This window comes from Schistocerca serialis, chromosome 2, assembly GCF_023864345.2.
Source record: "Schistocerca serialis cubense isolate TAMUIC-IGC-003099 chromosome 2, iqSchSeri2.2, whole genome shotgun sequence".
NCBI lineage: Eukaryota > Metazoa > Arthropoda > Insecta > Orthoptera > Acrididae > Schistocerca > Schistocerca serialis.
The window spans coordinates 1,088,726,655-1,088,747,930 of NC_064639.1; the positions used below are offsets into that span (position 1 = coordinate 1,088,726,655).

Sequence of the window (21,276 nt, forward strand, 5' to 3'; positions counted from 1 at the left end):
CCTCAGAACATGCCCTACCAATCGGTCCCTTCTTCTTGTCAAGTTGTGCCACAAACTCCTCCCCAGTCCTATTCAACACCTCCTTATTAGTTATGTGATCTACCCATCTAATCTTCAGCATTCTTCTGTAGCACCATATTTCGAAAGCTTCTATTCTCTTCTTGTCCAAACAATTTATCGTCCATGTTTCACTTCCATACATGGCTACTGCAGAATTCTTTATTCGCATACTTCAGTACAAAATTTTCGGCTTTCATCTTGGGATTCGGGAGAAAATGCAAAAACGTACGCATGCCCTTTTGTTGTTTAGGAATAACTGCGTATGATGGACAAACAAATATTTATTTTTCGTACATTACATCTTTTTCAAAGAAAAAAACATTTTTTGCGGAATTCTTCATCCGTCAGACTTCATGAAGGAGGAGTTGAGTAGCGACCTGCAAACAGCACAGTGCGTGTTTGCTGGTCCAGTATAAGGAACACGAATGGGTGGTCTGCCTTGAAGATGATGGGGGGGTCGGGTGCAGGAACGGACAGTGAGTACCCGACCATCACGACAGCTGGAAATACAGAAAATACACGAGAATGTAATGCAAAGTATTATTTTATATCCAATCTTATGTGCTATTGTACACCTACAAGTAGAAGTATGAAAATAAATTTAACACATTTAGTGGTACGTCCTGAAACAGTAGTATGAGCGTCTGGAAACCACAGATAATAAAATTTTATGACATCAGTAAATCAGATTAGGATTTCACTGCGCGTTCATAACCGTCGGTTCCGCAATTTTTGGCAAGTACACAATGTTCAATGATTTCTCACGCCGATACTGTTGTATCCAGACATTCACTGATTGCGCTAGCTAGTTGATGCAATACACAATGCAAACTGAACAGGCTAGTCTATAATACGGGTATCATTTTCCAACAAAGACCCTCAAATGACACAGATATCCACATCTCAACTATTCTCATGTGAATACTGTGGCGGCTTAGAGGCGTTGTTTGTACAAAATCATTAGCGACTAAATTAATAACACTCTGCGCCAACTGTGTACTGCTGCGTAGAAAATTAACACCACGCTACGCTTGATTATCTCTGCCCTAAGCGTATTACAAGTTGAAAAGCTCTTCAACACAGATGCTTTTCGCGTCTATTGACAGAGCATCAGAAGTGGTAATATCATAATCACTACGAGTAAATGATTATTTTCGTTCTTTCAGTATTTGTAGACTGAATGAGAGATTTGCTTGAAGATGACTTTATTGACAGTACTGCCAGCATTCTGTGTTCCTTGTTACAAGTTCTGGTGACAACTTCTTCACATTTCGTGTTAGCTAACTTGATTTGCTCCACTCACCGAGCCCGCTTTCTGGCGTATGGTTCCTCTGCGCAGTAGACTACTTTGATTTGAAACTTTATTGTTAGTAGGTTACCAAGTCTCTCTGAGGAGGTTCACATTTTGCAGTCAGTACTGTGTTGTTATCTTTTCATTTTGTTCCTCTATTTTGGTACTAGTGCCAGTGACAGTTTTTTGTTGTTTTTTGTTCTTGTGATCTTCAGTTCGAAGAATGGCTTCATGCAGCGCTCCATGCTACCCTATCCTGCGCAAGTCTCTTCATCTCCGAATAACTAATGCAACTTACATCCTTGTGAATCTGCTTACTGTATTCATCTCTTGGTCTCTCTCTAAAATTTTTACCCCTCCACAATTCCCTCCAGTACTAAATTGGTGATACGTTGATGTCTCAGAATGTGTTCTGTCAACCGATCCCCGCTTCTAGTCAGGCTGAGTAACAAATTTCTTTTCTCCCCATTTCTGTTCAGTACCAGCTCAGTAGTTATGTGATCTACCTATCCAGTGTTCAGCATTCTTCTCTAGCACCACATTTAAAAAGCTTCCATTTCCTTCTTGTCTAAACTGTTTATCATCCATGTTTCACTTCCATACGTGGTTACACTTCATACAAATTCTTTTGGAAAATACTTACTAAAACTTAATTCTAAATTCGATGTTAATAAATTTCTCTTTTTCAGAAACCCTTGTCTTGCCATTCCTAATCTACGTTTTATATCCTTTTCTACTTCACCCTCCATAATTACCATATCGAACAAATTGCAAAACTCAACTACTACTTTGCCTCATTTGTTAATAAAATTCCCTTAGAATCACCCGCTTTACTTCGTCTACATTCCGTTACCCTTGTTTTGCTTTTATTGATGCTGATGATATTCTCCTTTCAACACACTGTCCATTCCATTTAGCTGCTCTTCCAAGTCCTTAGGTGTCTCTGAAAGAATTACCATTTCATAGGCAAACCTCAAAGTTTTATTTCTTCTACCTGAACTTTAAATCCTACTCCAGTTTTTTTTTTTTTTTCGCTTTACTTCCTGCTCAAGGTGCAGGTTGAATAGCATCGCGGATAGTCTACAACTCTGTCTCACTCCTTTCTCAACAACTGCTTCCCTTTCATGTACCTCGACTTCTATACCTGCATTGTTTTTGTGCAAGTTGTAAATAGCCTTAACTCCTTGTATTTTACCCTACTGCTTTCAGAATTTCAAAGAAAGTATGCTAGTCAACACTGTCAAAACCTTTCTCTATGTCTACAAACGCTAGAAACATAGATTTCTCTTTCGTCAACCTAAGATAAGTTATAGGGTCATTAGTGCCTTGCATATTGCTACATTTTGCTAGAATCAAATTCACCTTCCCTATGGTCGGCTTCTAACAGTTTGTCTATTCCTCTGTAAATAATCTATGTTAGTGTTTTAGAACCAAGACTTGTTAAACTGGTACTTCTGTAGAAAAATATTTTCAAAGTCTATAATGATCAAAAGACGTGTTGCCTACTCATGATGTTTATTCTCTAACAACCGGAACATTAAAAAAATATTAATCCTGTCTGGTGAATGAGCTTTTCAGCTTTCGGTGTACTTAAGGTAGACACGAAAATAAATGTTCCATTGTTGGTTTTGCTGTATTTGTTTGCAGTCAGAATATCTGAATTATTAGAAACTATGCTCTAGTGCCTAAATCTAGTTACAGAAATGGGAATAAAAGTCTGTGGCATATACTTTTAGTATGCTGACCTAAGGAACCACTTCGTTGAGATGCAGCCTATAGTACCATGTGAGTCCATTTAAGGAAGACATCGGCTGATATTCTTCCTGCTGCTAGTATATCTGAACGTTGGCGACAATGTAGAATAAGTTGGGAAACGCTGTGATCGACAAGTTACTTCCTCGATGCACGAAATTGACCTGCTAAATTTACTTGACTTTTTGTGTAATTTCCATTGAATAATCTTCGTGATTTTTCTCTTAAGGTATGGCATAGGGTCATCAGTTTCTGGTTATAACTCCAGGAAATTCGTTCTTCACGGAAATTGCAACTAACCTCGTCTTTCATGTTACGATTTATCTCTCATAGTCACCACCTGGGCAGAAGTAGAGATAAATACTTCATCTCTTCGCTAGCTCTGACAATAGGTGGCCATCTGTAAAGTGAAAGCTGGTTTGCGTCTCGGTTCCAGTCTTGATGAAGGAGAAATTTTTAGCAGTTCACATCTAAAATCATTAGGAAATCTTAAGAAAACTTATCCATCAAAACTTGTCTTGTTCCTCCCAGTAGCTCACAGTTCAAAAATGTTCAAATGTGTGTGAAATCTTATGGGACTTAACTGCTAAGGTCATCAGTCCCCAAGTTTACACACTACTTAACCTAAATTATTCTAAGGACAATGAGCCGTGTCACGGCTGAGCTCATTTGATTTACCCTCGAGATTATTTCACTTGTTTTCGCCGCAGCGATAGGGGGCGTGATCGCTGAGCGCTGTTGGCCCTGGTGCGCGAAGCGACAGTTTTGGGAGGACGGCTCGGTCAGTATATGGCGACAGGACGGAAGCGGCGGGGAGTCAACTGGTGCCTGCCGATTAAGGACTGCGATGAGCGTGGCTGTTTGCGAGCATGTGGGGAGGACGGAATGCTCGCTTGCTTAGCGTGGTTCTCCATGACCAGCTGTTGTTTGTTGGGCCTAGCACTCGAGTGTAACAGGAAACTGCATTGGTGTGGTTCTCGTCACCTGGCTAAGGCCGAAATTTTCATATACTTTTATTATATTTCATGATCATTACTTTATTATGTGGTTGGTACTTGTAGCCAACATTTTGTGATTTGAAATACTTCAGAGAATATCATCATGTGCCAGGTGTTTACTGTGAATAATTCTTAATTTGTTTCATAGTCTATGGCACGGTATCCACTATCATCGATCATTTTATGAAAGTTCTGTCCAAATTATTATTACATTAGACTTCGTTAAAATTGGTGCGTTTAAATTGCAGATTTCTTAATTCTACTAATATTGTTTGGGATAAACCCATCTATTCCGTGATATTGCCATATTTGTGTATTAAGTTGTGTTTCTGCTCGAGACTGACTGAATTGATTTTGGAACACGTGGGGGCGAGTATTTAAATGAAAATTTGCTAGTTAACACAACCGTCGTGAAATTGAAAACTTTACAGTGTTTACTCATGTCACCTGTCGTTAATGTTATTTCTGTCTTGTAGCTTACTTAACTGATATAAAATAATTTAGAAAATTTGTGCATTTGTCACGAAAGGTGAACTGATATCACATGAGAGAAAAATAAGTGACATTTGTGTAGGGTTTACGTAAGCTTAAGTGAAATCTGGAGGTAAAAAAAAAAAATCCTGACTATCATTACCACATTTTCTTTTTAAGCAGGCAGTAGGGAATTTGTTGCACTCTTGCCAAATTTGATTTTTTAAAGGTTTGATTTACATGTAGTACGAATCACAAGTTCAATATTTTTCTGGTGTAGTTGTTAGTATTTGTACATGTTGCACTAATGTACGATATAATATACCTTTTACTAACAGTGCCTTTATGTAATGGTTCAGAGTGGGGTTGCATGTTATTCTATAGAATGTTTTAAAATTTTTTTTCTTGCTAAAATTTCCTTTTAAACTGTTAATTGTATTAACTTGCATGTAAAACCAATTACTGTTCAATAATAAATTTGTGTCAACAAGGCTTGGACCAAATAAATGTGCCTACACCTTCCCCATCCTGGCTCTGCTACCGTCTGTACATCACAGACAAACACATACACACCCATGCCCGAGAGAGGACTCGAACCTCCGCCGGGACCAGTCGCACAGTCCATGACTGCAGCGCCTGTGACCGCTCGGCTAATCCCGCGCGGCAGCTCGCAGTGTAAGGGCGACAAACTAACGATACTGAACATTGGATAACATCTCTTTCCACTTCTGAAAGATAAAATAAACTCCGTCCGAACAGGTCCAAGACACTAACGGTAGTGAGCGACCGTCATGTCAGTCTCAGTTAAAGACATCACTGGATGTGGATGTGGAGGGCGTGTGGTGAGCACACCACTCTCCCAGCCGTTGTCAGTATTCATGACTGGACCCGCTACTTCTCAATCAAGTAGTTTCTCAACCTGCCTCACAAAGGCTGGGTGCTGCCCACTTGCCAACAGCGCTCGGCAGACCGGACGGTCACCCATCCAAGGGTTAGCCATGCCTGACAGTGCTTAACATAGGTGAGAGTATTATTTTTGAAATGCCACATTATCACACTACTTGAGTATGAAGGAGGTCAGTAAGTAAACACACAGTTTCGAAGACCAAAGTGAGTAATATCTTACTAATTCACTGCAATAAAGTCACGGTTCAGTTACAAATGCTTCACGTTTTATTAAAACATTGAGGTAAGTTGTATTTTTATTAGTGCAGTGCACATTGCAATATAGATTTCCATTAATTTATTCAACACAACCCAAAACATCGCTGAGAAATTAATCATCAACAATATATTCTCTTACATTATCCAAAATCGTCTGGCAAAGCTCAGGTAGTTTACCAATTCCATGCCTGTAGAGATCGACCTCTTTGAGTCAGAGGCGTCATCTAACCAAATATGTAGCGTATTTCCGTCTGGAAACCAATTTTCTTGACGGGTGTTAGATAAGGACTGGGAAAAGTAAACATCTGACGGCATAAGATCAGAATAACACGTGCGTGAGGAATGACTTTGCACACATAATCCCGAGTAGTTTTGTTAATGAAATCAGCAGGGTTCATTATCGTGCAGTAACAACATGCACTGTAGGTCTGTCAGTTGATTTATCTCATTACGGCCAAAAGGTGTACCTGTTATTCGCAACAAATACCAGATACGACACTCATATAGAGGTGTTTGTAGTGCACAGTACCCTTGTTGAGACATCACATGCAAAATTTTGTGTTGAAAAACTGATATTTGTTCAAGTAAATGTCTCTTGTAAGATCTCAGTCGTTAATTTATTTTTACGACCGTAAGATTAAGGCATACTCGTCCCCAGCATTCCATATGAATCCTCAATGACGAAACTGGTGATGCTCAAGCAAACTAACTCGTACAATGCTAAGTACCGTCTCCCATGAAATGCACAGTAGTTTGCAGAGTATTTATTTAGATGTAGACGCAGTCAAAAGCTCAGGTAAGTTTCTTCGACACATAATACTGAAACGTCCTGTCCTATGGCTTCCACAAAATGCAGCAGCTCAAGATCAAACCAGATTCTTGATGCTACATCACGTCAGATAGCCTTCCATCTTTTAGCAGCTTCCATATACAATGCAGTGATGAAGCATGTGGCTTGATCAATTTTTATTTTGTACTGATGGTCGAACTCTCGCATCAGTCTGCGGACTGGGTAGACTTCTTACGTCACTGTTTGGCAACGTTAACTTTGTAAAGCCATACCTCATGGAATAACGATAAAACGTTAAAAATGACAATTGCTTAGGTGACGTAAAAGAAGCATTTCAAGCTAATAGCTGATTCAGCAACTTCGATAGTTAATGAGTGTGAAATTTTGCAAATCGGGTTTTTTGCGCGATGCGAAATTTGGCGAGTAATGTCACAGATAATGGTGATGTACAGGTATACAGATATTTTGTCTGATTTTTGTGCCAGTAACTAGTTGCTTTAAAAAGCTGCTGCTATCGCGATGAAGGCGGTTGCGTCGTCTCTTGAGCATCCTCAAGTATTTGACCTAGAGACACGACGCTACCTGGGCATGTGACGTTTTGACTTGCGAAACAAACATCCACAACAGACACACTATCTTTTTTCTAGCCTGACGAATGTAGTAGCAGTAGTAGTAGTAGTAGTAGTAGTTTACAGTAGTGGATAGTCAGTTGACGGAATCGTCACATAGTCCTATGATTAGTAACTTGGAACAGAGATCATAATTCATTTGTCAGTGGTGAAAGGTTAGAATGCTCATAAAGTGATGCATATTGGAACCGTCTTAATAACCGTGGTAGGAAGAATTTCGTTGACGACGACGTAACACTGCACGTGGAGTTATGCCAAAGAAGTGTTTCCAATTTACTTACCAGTTGCCGCTGCTGCTTCTGTGCCTTCTTCATTGACTTCTATGAAAGCCTTGTGCAGAACTTTGGAAACTACCAGTGGCTCATCACTAATACCACTCAAATTTGCCCTGCTGGCATCGAACATGTCAGTCACACCAAGCTGAAATTGGAATCAGAAAGATGTTATAAGCGAATTTTTAACTATGTTTAAGATAAAAGACGCCATATTTTATTTCAGTACTAGCAACTAACACTAAATAAGAATGAAGAAACACAACATGGATTGGGTATTATTCTGCTCTTCAATATTTCAAGATTGTTATCAGTGTAAATAGAGCACAATACCCCACATCCATTTTGAAATAAAGGCTCTGTAGAGCAATCGAGTGATCACACAACACTTCCTTTTGGTGTAAATCAAACTGGCAGTCAGCTATGCCATATCATCTTACTGAAGCAGCTGAGGGGAAAAAAAACAAAGCTTTCTCACGTTACGAAGATGATTGGTATCGTGGAGTGTTAGTACAGGACGTTTTCCGGCCTTTAAGTGTGGAAATAAGAGAGGTTAAAAAAGAGATGTGGGGGAATGAGACGTAAGATGGTAGAGACGAGGGCATGCTGAAAGGTAATGCCTCCGAATTTATTATTCTGTTCCCAGTATCGCTTGAGTTATTACGTATCATGCACATTATTCGGTGGACTTTCCTGTTTCGCTGATGTAAGTTCCAACCTTCTGCCTCTCGAGGGCTCTGAATTGTAGCGCGTAACGTGGGGGTGGTAACTTAATGATATCGGTGCGTGAGGAACAGTGTGCTGTAATAGAGTTTGCGAAAGCACAAATTCGTAGAGTTCGTCCACACATGGAGCGCCTTCTCCTTCAGCATTACAAGCCAGATTACATAAGAGCGCTGTTACATCTGCTGCAATCAGAGGCATTGGTTTCGCTGTCACCTATCATCCGCAATACAGTCCCAACTTGGCTCCATCCGACTTTCATCTATTTCCAGAAATTAAAGAACGCCTTCGAGGTATTCACTTTGAGGTTGATCAATCGTTGCAAGCAGAGGCGAGAATGTAGCTCCCTCAAAAATGTCAAACATTCTACAGTGACGGTATCAACAAATTGGTCTCTCTTTGGAAGAAATGTGTTTGTCGTCAAGGTAATTATCTTGAGAAATAAATATGTAGATATCACTGACATAGATGTAGAATGTCAATAAAGTTCGTTTTATTTAAAAAGCTTGGAGTTTCCACACACGAAAATTGGAGCCGTTATTTTTCAACACGTCCCCGGAGAAGCCTGTGGGGCTATAAAGATAGCAGGACCTTGAAAAACATTGAAGAGTGTAAGAAGAGTTGTGAAGGAAGGGTCGTATATAAAAGTTACGGGCATTACAGAAGGGGAAAACCGCTTCCAGACACTGTCAACGGAAGAGAGAACTGGCTGTAAGGATACAGAACTGAGTTTCAAGACTGGATTATCTGCAGACCCAACAACTACAGTAACCGTCTTTCTGTCAGATGAGTAGGGATGCTGACGGCTGACACATGTGACTCCATACGTCGTCTGAAGACTTTTGTTTTTGGTAAAATGGAAATGAGCGTATGGCATTGTTGGCCAGGAGACCCCAGTCGGGGAAGTTCGGCCGCCAAGTGCCAGTCTTATTTCATTCGACGCCACATTGGGATACCTGCGCGCCGGTGATGAGGATGAAATGATGATGAAGACAACAACACACTGTCCACGAGCGGAGAAAAATCTCCAACCCTGCCTTTTTTTTCATTCTGTTCGGTATTGTTCGTTGCGCTTGGTCTTGGCAGACGTCACAAGACATCCGTTCAAGTTGATCGTTGATTCCTTTACTCAGTTTTTTTTATTACAGAGGGCGAACAGTCCTTTGACCGACACGCTGAGCTACCGTGCTGGCGAGGCCTGGAATCGAACCCAGGCCAGCTTGCATGGGAGGCAAGCACTCTACCACCTGGCTATGCAGGCGGGCTCTTTTTGGTATCCTACTTTTTGAGCATTCTTTGTAATACCTTGTGGAAATTATTATCGTCAATTAAGCTTGTACTAATAGCTGTACTTTTCTATAGCAGTTGTTCCGGCGATAGGCTGTGCCTCGAACGAGTCAAGAAACAAGGGTTTCTGAATAGCAAGTAAACAGTTATTATATGAATGAGTGATGTCTGTTCTTCGGACATGCCCGAAAGAACGACATAAGGTCACGATGCAGCTAACGTCTATAGTTCCCTCCTTTTGATATCTTTATCCACTTAGCACTTCCAATTTACATAACATGACCAGTTACTTTAGCGACCTATTCAGCAGTGACAAATTTCCTCAAGTATACGTCATGGCCGCGGGCCTCCTGCGCGACTTCATGTCTCACTTTCAATTAATGGCTGGCTCTGAGCACTATGGGACTCAACTGCTGAGGTCATTAGTCTCCTAGAACTTAGAAATAGTTTAACCTAACTAACCTAAGGACATCACAAACATCCTTGCCCGAGGCAGGATTCGAACCTGCGACCGTAGCGGTCTTGCGGTTCCAGACTGCAGCGCCTTTAACCGCACGGCCACTTCGGCCGGCTCACTTTAAATTATCTGACAGGTCACGGCCCCTATGCTACTTGTATGTACAAAATCAAGAGACAGATGAACGATAGTAGCGGCTGCGGCTTTCTAGCCACTCCAGGCCGTCAAGCATTAAGGACGCAGGATCCCAAAACAGCGCCATGGATCTGGCCCATCTTGGACTTCACTGAAGCCACAATATCCAGAAAAGCTGCAAACCGCCCTTCTTATTTTATTGCTTTTGTTAGTGAATATCACTGATTAGAAAAATTAGGCATCGGAAATTGTCGAATAGCCAGATATAGAGGGCGAACTTACTCCCATTGCACATGTGCCAATAATTATAGTTCTGACTGTGGGCCTACGACGCACGCCTTATCTGTTTTCCCATACTTTACTATAGTTCCGTGCTTTCCGAGATACTCTAATAGCAATAATGAGGTTGTAACCTGTGAATACGTTTGTGTGACATAGTTAATTTTATTCAACTTTAAATTCATACAATAGGTCCCTACTGGTTCTGATTGCACTCACTCTACATATGCCGTGCGCTCATTTTTCACGAACTGGTATGTGTTTACCATGGACGGTTCAATACTGTACAATCTCCTTTTCATTACGTAACAATTACCTAGATATGAAATTTAAGCCTGACTTCAAAATTATCACTTTTATACATTCAGGATCTGCTGTACAATCATGCTCTGGTTCTACTGACTATATTCGGCAATATCACAAAACAAATTCACTTTTTAATGCGAGATGCGCGGAAAACTAGCTCCAGGGACTTGTCCCGCTCTGCTCGACTGTCTTACTTCTTCGCGTCGGAAGATCTCCAGGCGCGTCTCTCCCTTCTAGAACGATGGGGCATCACCGTCGCGATGACGCTGCGCTTTAGCTATAGAGCGTGAGGGAAGATTGGATACTCCACGTTTAGGATCAAAATACGTACGCTTACAAGACCAAGGAAGGCTTCGCGCGACATTCAGCCACACGTCGGCATGCTGCCATCCCGGCTAGACAATAAATACGAGGGCGATTCAGAAAGTAACCTCCGATTGATCACAGTGCGGGTTGTGGGGGGAGTAGCGACCCCATCTGGGCGTTCACGCACTCAACAGGTCAGTCGGCATCAAGCCATGGTCGAGTGAACGTCGTACCTGCGCTAGTTTAGTTTTTGTGGCAGTTTGAAATGTGTGCTGCAATAGAAAACCCCACCAAATGTGAAGTGCGTGCTGTCATAAGGTTTTTTACAGCCAAAGGATATTCTGCAGCAGCTATTCATTGTGAGCTTTGTGCCGTGTACGGACCAAGAGTTATGAGTGAAGGAGTTGTCCGTGAATGGGTACGTTTATTTAAAAGTGGACGAGAAAACGTTCATGATGAAGAGAGGAGTGGTAGACCATCATTGGTGACTGACGAACTCGTTCAGACAGTTGATGCAAAAGTTCGCGAAAATCGACGTTTCTCAATGTCGGAGTTGTCTACTGGTTTTCCACAGATTTCTAAGACTCTCTTGTACGAGATAGTGACAGCAAGATTGGGCTACCGTAAGTTCTGTGCACGATGGGTGCCCAAAATTCTTACCGACCACCACAAAACTCAAAGAATGTCCTCTGCATTAGACTTTCTGTCACGTTATGAGGACGAAGGAGAACCATTGTTAAACAGAATCGTGACCGGTGACGAAACCTGGATTAAGTACGTGAACCCTGAGACAAAAGAACAATCAAAGATGTGGGCACATTCAAATTCGCCTACCAAACCAAGAAAAGCCTCGCAAGATTTTTCTGCCAGAAAACTGATGGCAACGGTGTTTTGGGATGCCAAAGGGGTGTTGTTGGTTGAATTCATGGAACGTGGTATGACCATTAATCAAGACGTGTACTGTGAAACAATGAAAAAGTTACGACGGGCTATACAGAACAAACGCCGTGGTATGCTGAATTCCGGTATCGTTTCTTTGCACGATAACGCCCGTCCTCACTCTGCTCGCAGAACAACGGCCCTTCTTGAGTCCTTCAAGTGGGACGTTATCAACCATCCACCTTACAGCCCAGACCTGGCGCCAAGTGATTATCACCTCTTCATGCATTTGAAGAAATGGCTCGGGTCACAGCGGTTTGATGACGACGAAGAGCTCAAAGATGCGGTCACAGGCTGGCTCCAGGCACAAGCGGGTGATTTTTATGCAGAAGGAATTTCAAAGCTTGTGAAGAGATACGATAAGTGCCTCAATCGCTATGGAGACTATGTAGAAAAATAGTGCAAAGATGTAGTTGTAAGATGTATATATTAAAATATTTTTATTTAACTTGGTGTATTTTTTTAAATCAACCGGAGGTTACTTTCTGAACGGCCCTCGTAGATGCAGAGAAGACAACTTAAATCTACAATTTACATTGCGTTTGTGCAAGCGATCACAGAACTGTGAATTCTCAGACGTTACAAACTATTGTGGAACCGCTTGTTACAGCAATGTAGCTGATGCGCTGCACTATACCCAAGGAATGCAGTAGGCAATGGCTGCAGACCAGAGGTAGCAAGTGGGCGGATCCAATAGCAGAAACAACCATCCACATATGAGATGCACTCTAGCAAACGAGCAAATATGAGTAGAATCTTTGAATATATCAGTAACTGGGAAGTTGGCTAAAGGAATTTATTCCAGTGGTCTAGCATAGTCGCCACGGTAGCTCAGCATGTTTGGCCAGAGGGTTAACTTCTCTCTGTATTAAAAATAACTCAGTGAATGGATCAACGATGAACTTGAACCGGGGTCATGGGACGTCCACTCCGAAAAAATGCAACGAACGATAAGAAACAAAATGAGACAAAAAAAGCGGCAGAGTCTTTGACTAGTAATCAAAACGTTCTCAGTCCCGGGTTTGTCCCCAGTCACCCCTTAAATTTAGAATAAGAATCACCATTGGCAGCCGAAGACTTCCGGTGTAAGAATTCACCCTCATTCTGTCAACGGTTTGTTCAGGAAGGGCGGTGTAGCGGACACAGACTCAGGTTACTTTCTTGTCCCTTGGGTGGGACGTTTCCCATAAGGGGCAGAAGAATCAGCAATGATCAGCATAAGGATGAAGAAGGCTATGGGAACCATTGCAGTAAAGCGACGTAATACGTATCCACAGGACATGTTGCCTGTAATTGAAAAACTGTCAGGATTAACTCTTCATTGGCAAAAGATTCTGGAATAGTCCCCCATTCGGATCTCCGGGAGGGAACTGCCAAGGGGGAGATTACCTTGAGAAAACGATTCAATAACGAACGAAAGGATAACGTGCTACGAGTCGGGGCGTGGAATGTCGAAAGTTTGGAAGTGGTAGGGAAACCAGAAAATCTGAAAAGCTTAATGCTAAGGCACAATCTAGATATAGTGAGGAGCAGTGACATGAAACGGAAAGAAGTCAAGGCTTACTGGTCAGATGAGTATACGGTAATATCAACAGCAAAAGAAAACGTTATAATGGGATTAGGATTCGTTCTGAATAGGAAGGTACGTCAGACAGTGTGTTATGGTGAACAGTTTAGTGATAGTTTTTCTCACCAGAAACGACAGCAAACCAGCACCAACAACGATAGTTCAGGTCTACATGCCGACGTCGCAAACTGAAGATGAGGAGACAGAGAAAGTATACAAGGATATTGAACAGGTAATGGAAAAGGAGATGGAAGCGGAGATGGAAATCTAGTAGTCTTGGGCGACTGGAATGCGGATGCTGGGGAAGTAGTAGAAGAAAGGGTTACTGGAGAATATGGGTTTGGTTCTAGGAATGAAATGAAATGAAATGAAGAAATTGATGAAATGTATGATGAGATAAAAGAAATTATTCAGGTAGTGAAGGGAGACGAAAATTTAATAGTCATGGGTGACTGGAATTCGAGAGTAGGAGAAGGGAGAGAAGGAAACATAGTAGGTGAATGTGGATTGGGGCTAAGAAATGAAAGAGGAAGCTGCCTGGTAGAAGTTAGTGCAGAGCATAACTTAATCATAGCTAACACTTGGTTCAAGAATCATGAAAAAAGGTTGTATACATGGAAGAAACCTGGAGATACTAGAAAGTATCAGATAGATTATATAATGGTAAGACAGAGATTTAGGAACCAGGTTTTAAATTGTAATACATTTCCAGGGGCAGATGTGGACTCTGACCACAATCTATTGGTTATGAACTGTAGATTAAAACTGAAGAAATTGCAAAAAGTTGGGAATTTAATGAGATGGGACCTGGATAAACTGAAAGAACCAGAGGTTGTACAGAGTTTCAGGGAGAGCATAAGGGAACAATTGACAGGACTGGGAGAAAGAAGTACAGTAGAAGAAGAATGGGTGGCTCTGAGGGATGAAGTAGTGAAGGCAGCAGAGGATCAAATTGGTAAAAAGACGAGGGCTAGTAGAACTCCTTGGGTAACAGAAGAAATATTGAACTTAATCGATGAAAGGAGAAAATATAAAAATGCAGTAAATGAAGCAGGCAAAAAGGAATACAAACGTCTCAAAAATGAGATCGACAGGAAGTGCAAAATGGCTAAGCAGGGATGGCTAGAGGACAAATGTAAGGATGTAGAGGCTTATCTCACTAGGGGTAAGATAGACACCGCCTACAGAAAAGTTAAAGAGACCTTTGGAGAAAAGAGAACCACTTGTATGAATATCAAGAGCTCAGATGGAAACCCAGTTCTAAACAAAGAAGGGTAAGCAGAAAGGTGGAAGGAGCATACAGAGGGTCTATACAAGGGCGATGTACTTGAGGACAATATTATGCAAATGGAAGAAGATGTAGATGAAGGTGAAATGGGAGATACGATACTGCGTGAAGAGTTTGACAGCGCACTGAAAGACCTAAGTCCAAACAAGGCCCTGGGAGTAGACATTAACTCTACCATCTGGTGAGCAAGATGTATGAGACAGGCGAAATACCCTCAGACTTCAAGAAGAATATAATAATTCCAATCCCAAAGAAAGCAGGTGTTGACAGATGCGAAAATTACCAAACTATCAGTTTAATAAGTCACAGCTGCAAAATACTGACGCGAATTCTTTACAGACGAATGGAAAAACTGATAGAAGCCGACCTCAGGGAAGATCAGTTTGGATTCCGTAGAAATGTTGGAACACGTGAGGCAATACTGACCCTACGACTTATCTTAGAAGCTAGATTAAGGAAAGGCAAACCTACGTTTCTAGCATTTGTAGACTTAGAGAAAACTTTTGACAATGTTGACTGGAATACTCTCTTTCAAATTCTGAAGGTGGCAGGGGTAAAATACAGGGAGCGAAAGGCTATTTACAATTTGTACAGAAAGCAGATGGCAGTCATATGAGTCGAGGGATATGAAAGGGAAGCAGTGGTTGGGAAGGGAGTGAGACAGGGTTGTAGCCTATCCCCGATGTTATTCAATCTGTATATTGAGCAAGCAATAAAGGAATCTCAAGAAAAGTTCGGAGTAGGTATTAAAATACATGGAGAAGAAATAAAAACTTTGAGGTTCGCCGATGACATTGTAATTCTGTCAGAGACAGCAAATGACTTGGAAGATCAGTTGAACGGAATGGACATTCTCTTGAAAGGAGGGTATAAGATGAACATCAACAAAAGCAAAACGAGGATAATGGAATGTAGTCGAATTAAATCAGGTGATGCTGCGGGAATTAGATTAGGAAATGAGACACTTATAGTAGTAACGGAGTTTTGTTATTTGGGGAGCAAAATAACTGATGATGGCCGAAGTAGAGAGAATATAAAATGTAGACTGGCAATGGGTAGGAAAGCGTTTCTGAAGAAGAGAAATTTGTTAACATCGAGTATAGATTTAAATGTCAGGAAGTCGTTTCTGAAAGTATTTGTATGGAGTGTAGCCATGTATGGAAGTGAAATGTGGACGATAAGTAGTTTAGACAAGAAGAGAATAGAAACTTTCGAAATGTGGTGCTACAGAAGAATGATGAAGATTAGATGGGTAGATCACATAACTAATGAGGAGGTATTGAACAGAATTGGGGAGAAGAGGAGTTTGTGGCACAACTTGTGTAGAAGAATGGATCGGTTGGTAGGACATGTTCTGAGACATCGAGGGATCACCAATTTAATATCGGAGGGCAGCGTGGAGGGTAAAAATCGTATAGGGAGACCAAGACATGAATACACTAAGCAGATTCAGAAGGATGTAGGCTGCAGTAGGTACTGGGAGATGAAGAGGCTTGCACAGGATAGAGTAGTATGGAGAGCTACATCAAACCAGTCACAGGACTGAAGACCACAACAGCAACAACAACTACGTATGAGAGAAAAGAGAGGCTAAATAAGTTCTGGAATAAATTTCAGCTAGTAACTGCGAACGCTCTGTTCAAGAATCGCAAGAGGAGGAAATATACCTGGAAAAAGCCGAGAGATACGGGAAGATTTCAGTTACTTTACTTCATGGTCATACAAGGATTCGAAAATCATATATTGGACTGTAAGACGTATCCGGGAGCAGATATAGACTCAGATCACAATGTAGCAGTGGTGAAGAGTAGGCAGAAGTTTGAGAGATTGTATTGTATTGTATTGTATGTTAACCGGGGACCTAGAAACGACGGAGAGGCTCCGTCGCCGCCACAGCCGCAGTGGTCCACAACCCCACGACGGCTACCGCAGTCCACTTCACCCCTCCGCCACCCTACACCGAACCCAGGGTTATTGTGCGGTTCAGCCCGCGGTGGACCCCCCAGGGAACGTCTCACACCAGACGAGTGTACCCCTATGTTTGGGTGGTAGAGTAATGGTGTTGTACGCGTACGTGGAGAACTTGTTTGCGCAGCAATCGGCTACATAGTGTAACTGAGGCGGAATAAGGGGAACCAACCCGTATTCGCCGAGGCAGATGGAAAACCGCCTAAAAACCATCCACAGACTGGCCGGTTCACCTGACCTCGACACAAATCCACTGGGCGGATTCGTGCCGGGTACCAGGCGCTCCTTCCCGCCTGGAAAGCCGTGCATTAGACCGCATGGCCAACCGAGCGGGCTTAAGAGATTACTCAGGAAGAATCAATACACAAAGAAGTGCTTACGGAAATACTAAGGAATGAAAAGAAACAGTTGATGTTCGCTAAGGCTATAGGTACTGCAGTAAGGAATGGCTTAGAAGGCAGTACAGCTGATATCTCTAAAAAGGGCAATCACAGAATTTGGAACGAAAAACATAGGTACAAAGAAGGTAACTGCGAAGGAACTGCTGGCAACAGAAGAAGTAGTTCAGTTGATTAATGAAAGAAGTGAGTACAAAGAAATTCGGGAATACAGAAATACAAGTAGCTGAGGGATGAAACAAACAGGAAAGGTGAAGAAATCTAAAAAGAAATGATTTTCGGAGGGACTGACTCAGTATACAGAAAATTAAAAAAAGCCTTGAATGAAATTAAAATAAAGGGTGGTAACATTAAGAGTGCAACGGATTTCCACTTTTAAATGCAGAGGGGAGAGTGGATCTACATTTACGAGGGCATTTTGAAAAGTAAAGATACGATGGCTTGCAGTCCTTAAGTAGAACATTTATTTCGAAAACGTCAGTTACATCTTATTAACTGGATTATTTGTTATTTTTCAACATAATCACCCCTGTTATCCAAACATTTGTTAACTTGGTGCACAAACTTTTGTATCGCACAGTCATAGAAGGTTGCTGCCTGTTGTCGGAACCACATTTCAACTTCAACTTTGATCTCCTCATCGTCGTGGAATGATTTTCCACCAAGATGTCACTTCAGGTAACAGAAGACGTGGAAGTCGGTGGGCGCAAGGTCCGGACTGTATGGCGGATGGCCAATACATCCCATGTGAATCTTTTGAGTAGTGCTTTGGCTACGAATGCTGTGTGAGGTCGAGTGTTGTCATAAAGCAAGAGGACTCCACTTGTCAGCATTCTCCTGTGTTTATTTTGAATTGCCCTTCGAAGACGTTTCAAAGTCTGGCAATATCCAGCAGCATTAATTGTCGTTCCAGGAGGCATAAATTCCAACAGAAGAATGCCTAGTCCGTCCCAAAAAACAGAAGCCATGATTTTCTTCGCTGAAATCGGCGTTTTGCATTTCTTGGCTTTTGGTGAATTCGAATGGCGCCAATGTATTGACTGTTGCTTGGATTTGGGTGTATCGTGATAAACCCACGTCTCATCACCTGTCACAATGTGATCAAAGAACTCATCACCTGCTTCAGCATAGCGTGTGAGGAAGTCGAGTGCAAAGTCCATTCTTTTCTTTTTGTGTTCTTCCGTTAACAGCTTTGGAACCCAGCGCGCACACAATTTCCTGTACCCTAACTTCACAGTCACAACATCATAAAGAGTTGTCATTGACACGCCCGGTATGATCTGATGCAATTTTTTCAATGTGAGACGTCTATTCACACGAATTGCTTCCTCCGTTCTCCGAAGAAAGGCATCAGAGACCACAGATCGCCGACCTGTTCTTTGTTCGTCATGAACATCGATACTACCTTCAGAGAAATGACGACACCATTTCGTTACATTTTGTCGATTCATAATGTTCCCATAAACAGAAACAATTTCTTTGTGAATATCAGCTGGTCGCTGACCTTTCGCATGAAGAAAACGTATGACGGAGCGCACTTCGCATTTGGAGGGATTCTGAATTGGTGCAGACATTTTAAACACGACCTACTCCAACCAGAAGCAACGTTCAACTTCCGAACGACCGTGAGGAGAAAGCTACCGGTTCAAGGTTAACACCAGTGTTGCCAACTTGCTCGCCAAAACTCTTCTGTTCCTCTGGCGTACGGTGTATCTTTACTTTCCGAAATACCCTCGTACATCTACATCTACATGTATATAGATACTCCACAAGCCACCCTAAGGTGTGCGGCGGAGGGTACCCCTTACCTTTACTAGTTACTTCCCTTCTTGTTCCACTCGAAAACAGAGCGAGAGAGAAACGACTGTCTGTACGCCTCCACATGAGCCCTAATTTGTCGTATCTTACTGTCGTGGTCCTTACGCGCGATGTATGTTGACGACAGCAAAATCATTCGGCAGTCAGCTCCAAAAGCCGGTTCTCTAAATTTTCTCAATAGTGTTTCTAGAAAAGAACGTCGCCTTCACTCCAGGGATTCCCATTTGAGTACTCGAAGCATCTCTGTAACACTTACATGTTGTTCGAACCTACCAGTAACAAATCTAGCCGCCCGCCTCTGAATTGCTTCGACGTCTTCCTTCAGTCCGAACTGGTACGTATCATAAACACTCAAGCAGAACTCACGAATAGGTCGCATCAGTGTCCTATATGCTGTCTCCTCTACAAGTAAGCCACCGGTTCCTAAAATTCTCCCAATAACCCGAAATCGACCGTTTGCCTTCCCTACCACAGCTTTCACATCCTCGTTCCACCTCATATCGCTTTTCAACGTTATGCCCAGATGGAAAGAGTACATTGAAGGCCTCTGTGAGGGGGAAGATTTGTCTGAAGAGACAGTAGCAGATTTAGAGAAGCTAGGGGATCCAGTATTTGAATCAGAAAGTAAAAGAGCTTTCGAATACTTAAGATTTAATAAAGTTGAATGGATAGATAGCGTTCCATCAGAAGTTCTAAAATCATTTGGGAAAATGGCAACAACACGACTATTCACGTTGTAGTGTCGAATGTATGAGTCTGGTGATGTACCATCTGACTTTCGGAAAAAAAAATATCTTCAACACAGTTCCGAAAATTTTAAGAGCTGTCGCGTACGGAAAGTCGCGCACAATCAGCTTAACAGCTCATGCATCCAAGTTGCTGATAAGAATAATATGCAGAAGAACTGGAAAGAAAACTGAGAATCAGATAGATGACGATCAGTTTTGCTTCAGGAAAGATGAATATAGCACAGAGGCACTTTTGATGTTGCGGTTGATAATGGAAGCAAGAATAAATAAAAATTAAGATGCGTTCATAGGATTTGCCGACCTGGTAAAAGTATTTGACAGTGTCAAATCGTGCAAGATGTTCGAAATCACGAGGAAAGTAGGAATAAGCTATAGGGAGAGACGGGTAATATACAACGTGTACAGTAACCATAGGGGAATAATAAGAGTGGAAGACCAAGAACGAAGAGCTCGCATTAAAAATGGTGTATGGGAGGGAGGTACACTTTCGTCCCTACTGTGCAATCTATACATCGAAAAAACAATGATGGAAATAAAACATGGTTCAGGAGTGGAATTAAAATTCCAGTTGAAAGGATATCAATGACTCGATTCGCTGACGACATTGCTTTACAGAATATGGAGTGATAGTAAGTCGAAGAAAGACAAAAGTAAAGAGAAGCAGCAGAAATTAGAGCAGCAAGAAACTTGACATCAGGTTCATAGTAGATGAAGTTAAGGAATTCTACTACTTGCAAAATAACGAATAACTGATGGAGACGGAGGACATCAAAAGCAGACGTGCTGCCGGAAAGGAAGTTCTTCCTCAAATTAAGGCTTGTGTTTGAGGAAGAACTTTCTGAGAATGTATGTTTGGAGCACAACATTGTATAGTAGTGAAACATGGACGGTGGGAAAACCGGTACAGAAGAGAATCGAAGCATTTGAGATCAGGTGCTATAGACTAAATGTTGAAAATTAGTTTGATTGATAAGGAATGAAGGGGTTCTGCGCTGAAGCGAAGAGGAAAGAAGTGCATGGTAAACGTTGACAAGAAGGAGGGATAGAACGATACATTAGGGAATAATTTCCATGCTGTAGAGGAAGACAGACACTGGAATACTGGAATACATTCAGTAAATAATAACTGTGGATGTAGACTTCAAGTTTAAATAAATAAATAAACACTTTATGCAGGTATTCTATTAGAGAGTTACAGGTTAGTGTCGACATAGCTTGGAACGTTTGCTTCACCTGACAGCGTGAGTCATCTGAAATACTGTTAGTAATTTAAATTACTTCTGTATTCACTTACTGCTTGTAACGTTGCTGAAAGCTCCTTTTCATACTCCAGTTTGAATTTTGGTAAAAACACAACCACCTCCCGTTTGCTCATTCCGGATAGAATTTCTTGAAGGTTTATGTTGACAAGTTTCTTCTCAAGATTCGGAAGGCCGTTTTGCTGTCTGGGCAGTATTATCATCATATTCACCCTCTCCCCCTGCTTCGTGAAAAAGAAAATTAGCGAATCTCAAATGTTACTTGGCTCACAAGAATTGTGCTTCGTATGAAGATCACACAATTCCGCACTAATACTGCGCCGTCGAAAGCTCACAACTCCACACAAGGCACAGAAGCGGGAACGCCTTT

At 41.7% G+C, this 21,276-nt stretch overlaps 1 protein-coding gene across 1 annotated transcript in view; it reads right to left on the minus strand.

The window, feature by feature from the left end:
- Positions 1 to 292: 292 nt before the first annotated feature.
- LOC126458534 (serpin B6-like) overlaps positions 293 to 21,276 on the minus strand; it is a 79,686-nt gene continuing 58,702 nt past the window's right edge. Inside the window, exons 6-8 of the mRNA XM_050095640.1 lie at positions 20,942 to 21,130; positions 7,437 to 7,575; positions 293 to 560 (exon numbers count right to left, since the gene is read on the minus strand). Coding sequence (XP_049951597.1) covers positions 412 to 560; positions 7,437 to 7,575; positions 20,942 to 21,130 — 477 coding nt within the window. The 3' untranslated portion in view covers positions 293 to 411. The remainder of the gene's footprint in view (positions 561 to 7,436; positions 7,576 to 20,941; positions 21,131 to 21,276) is intronic.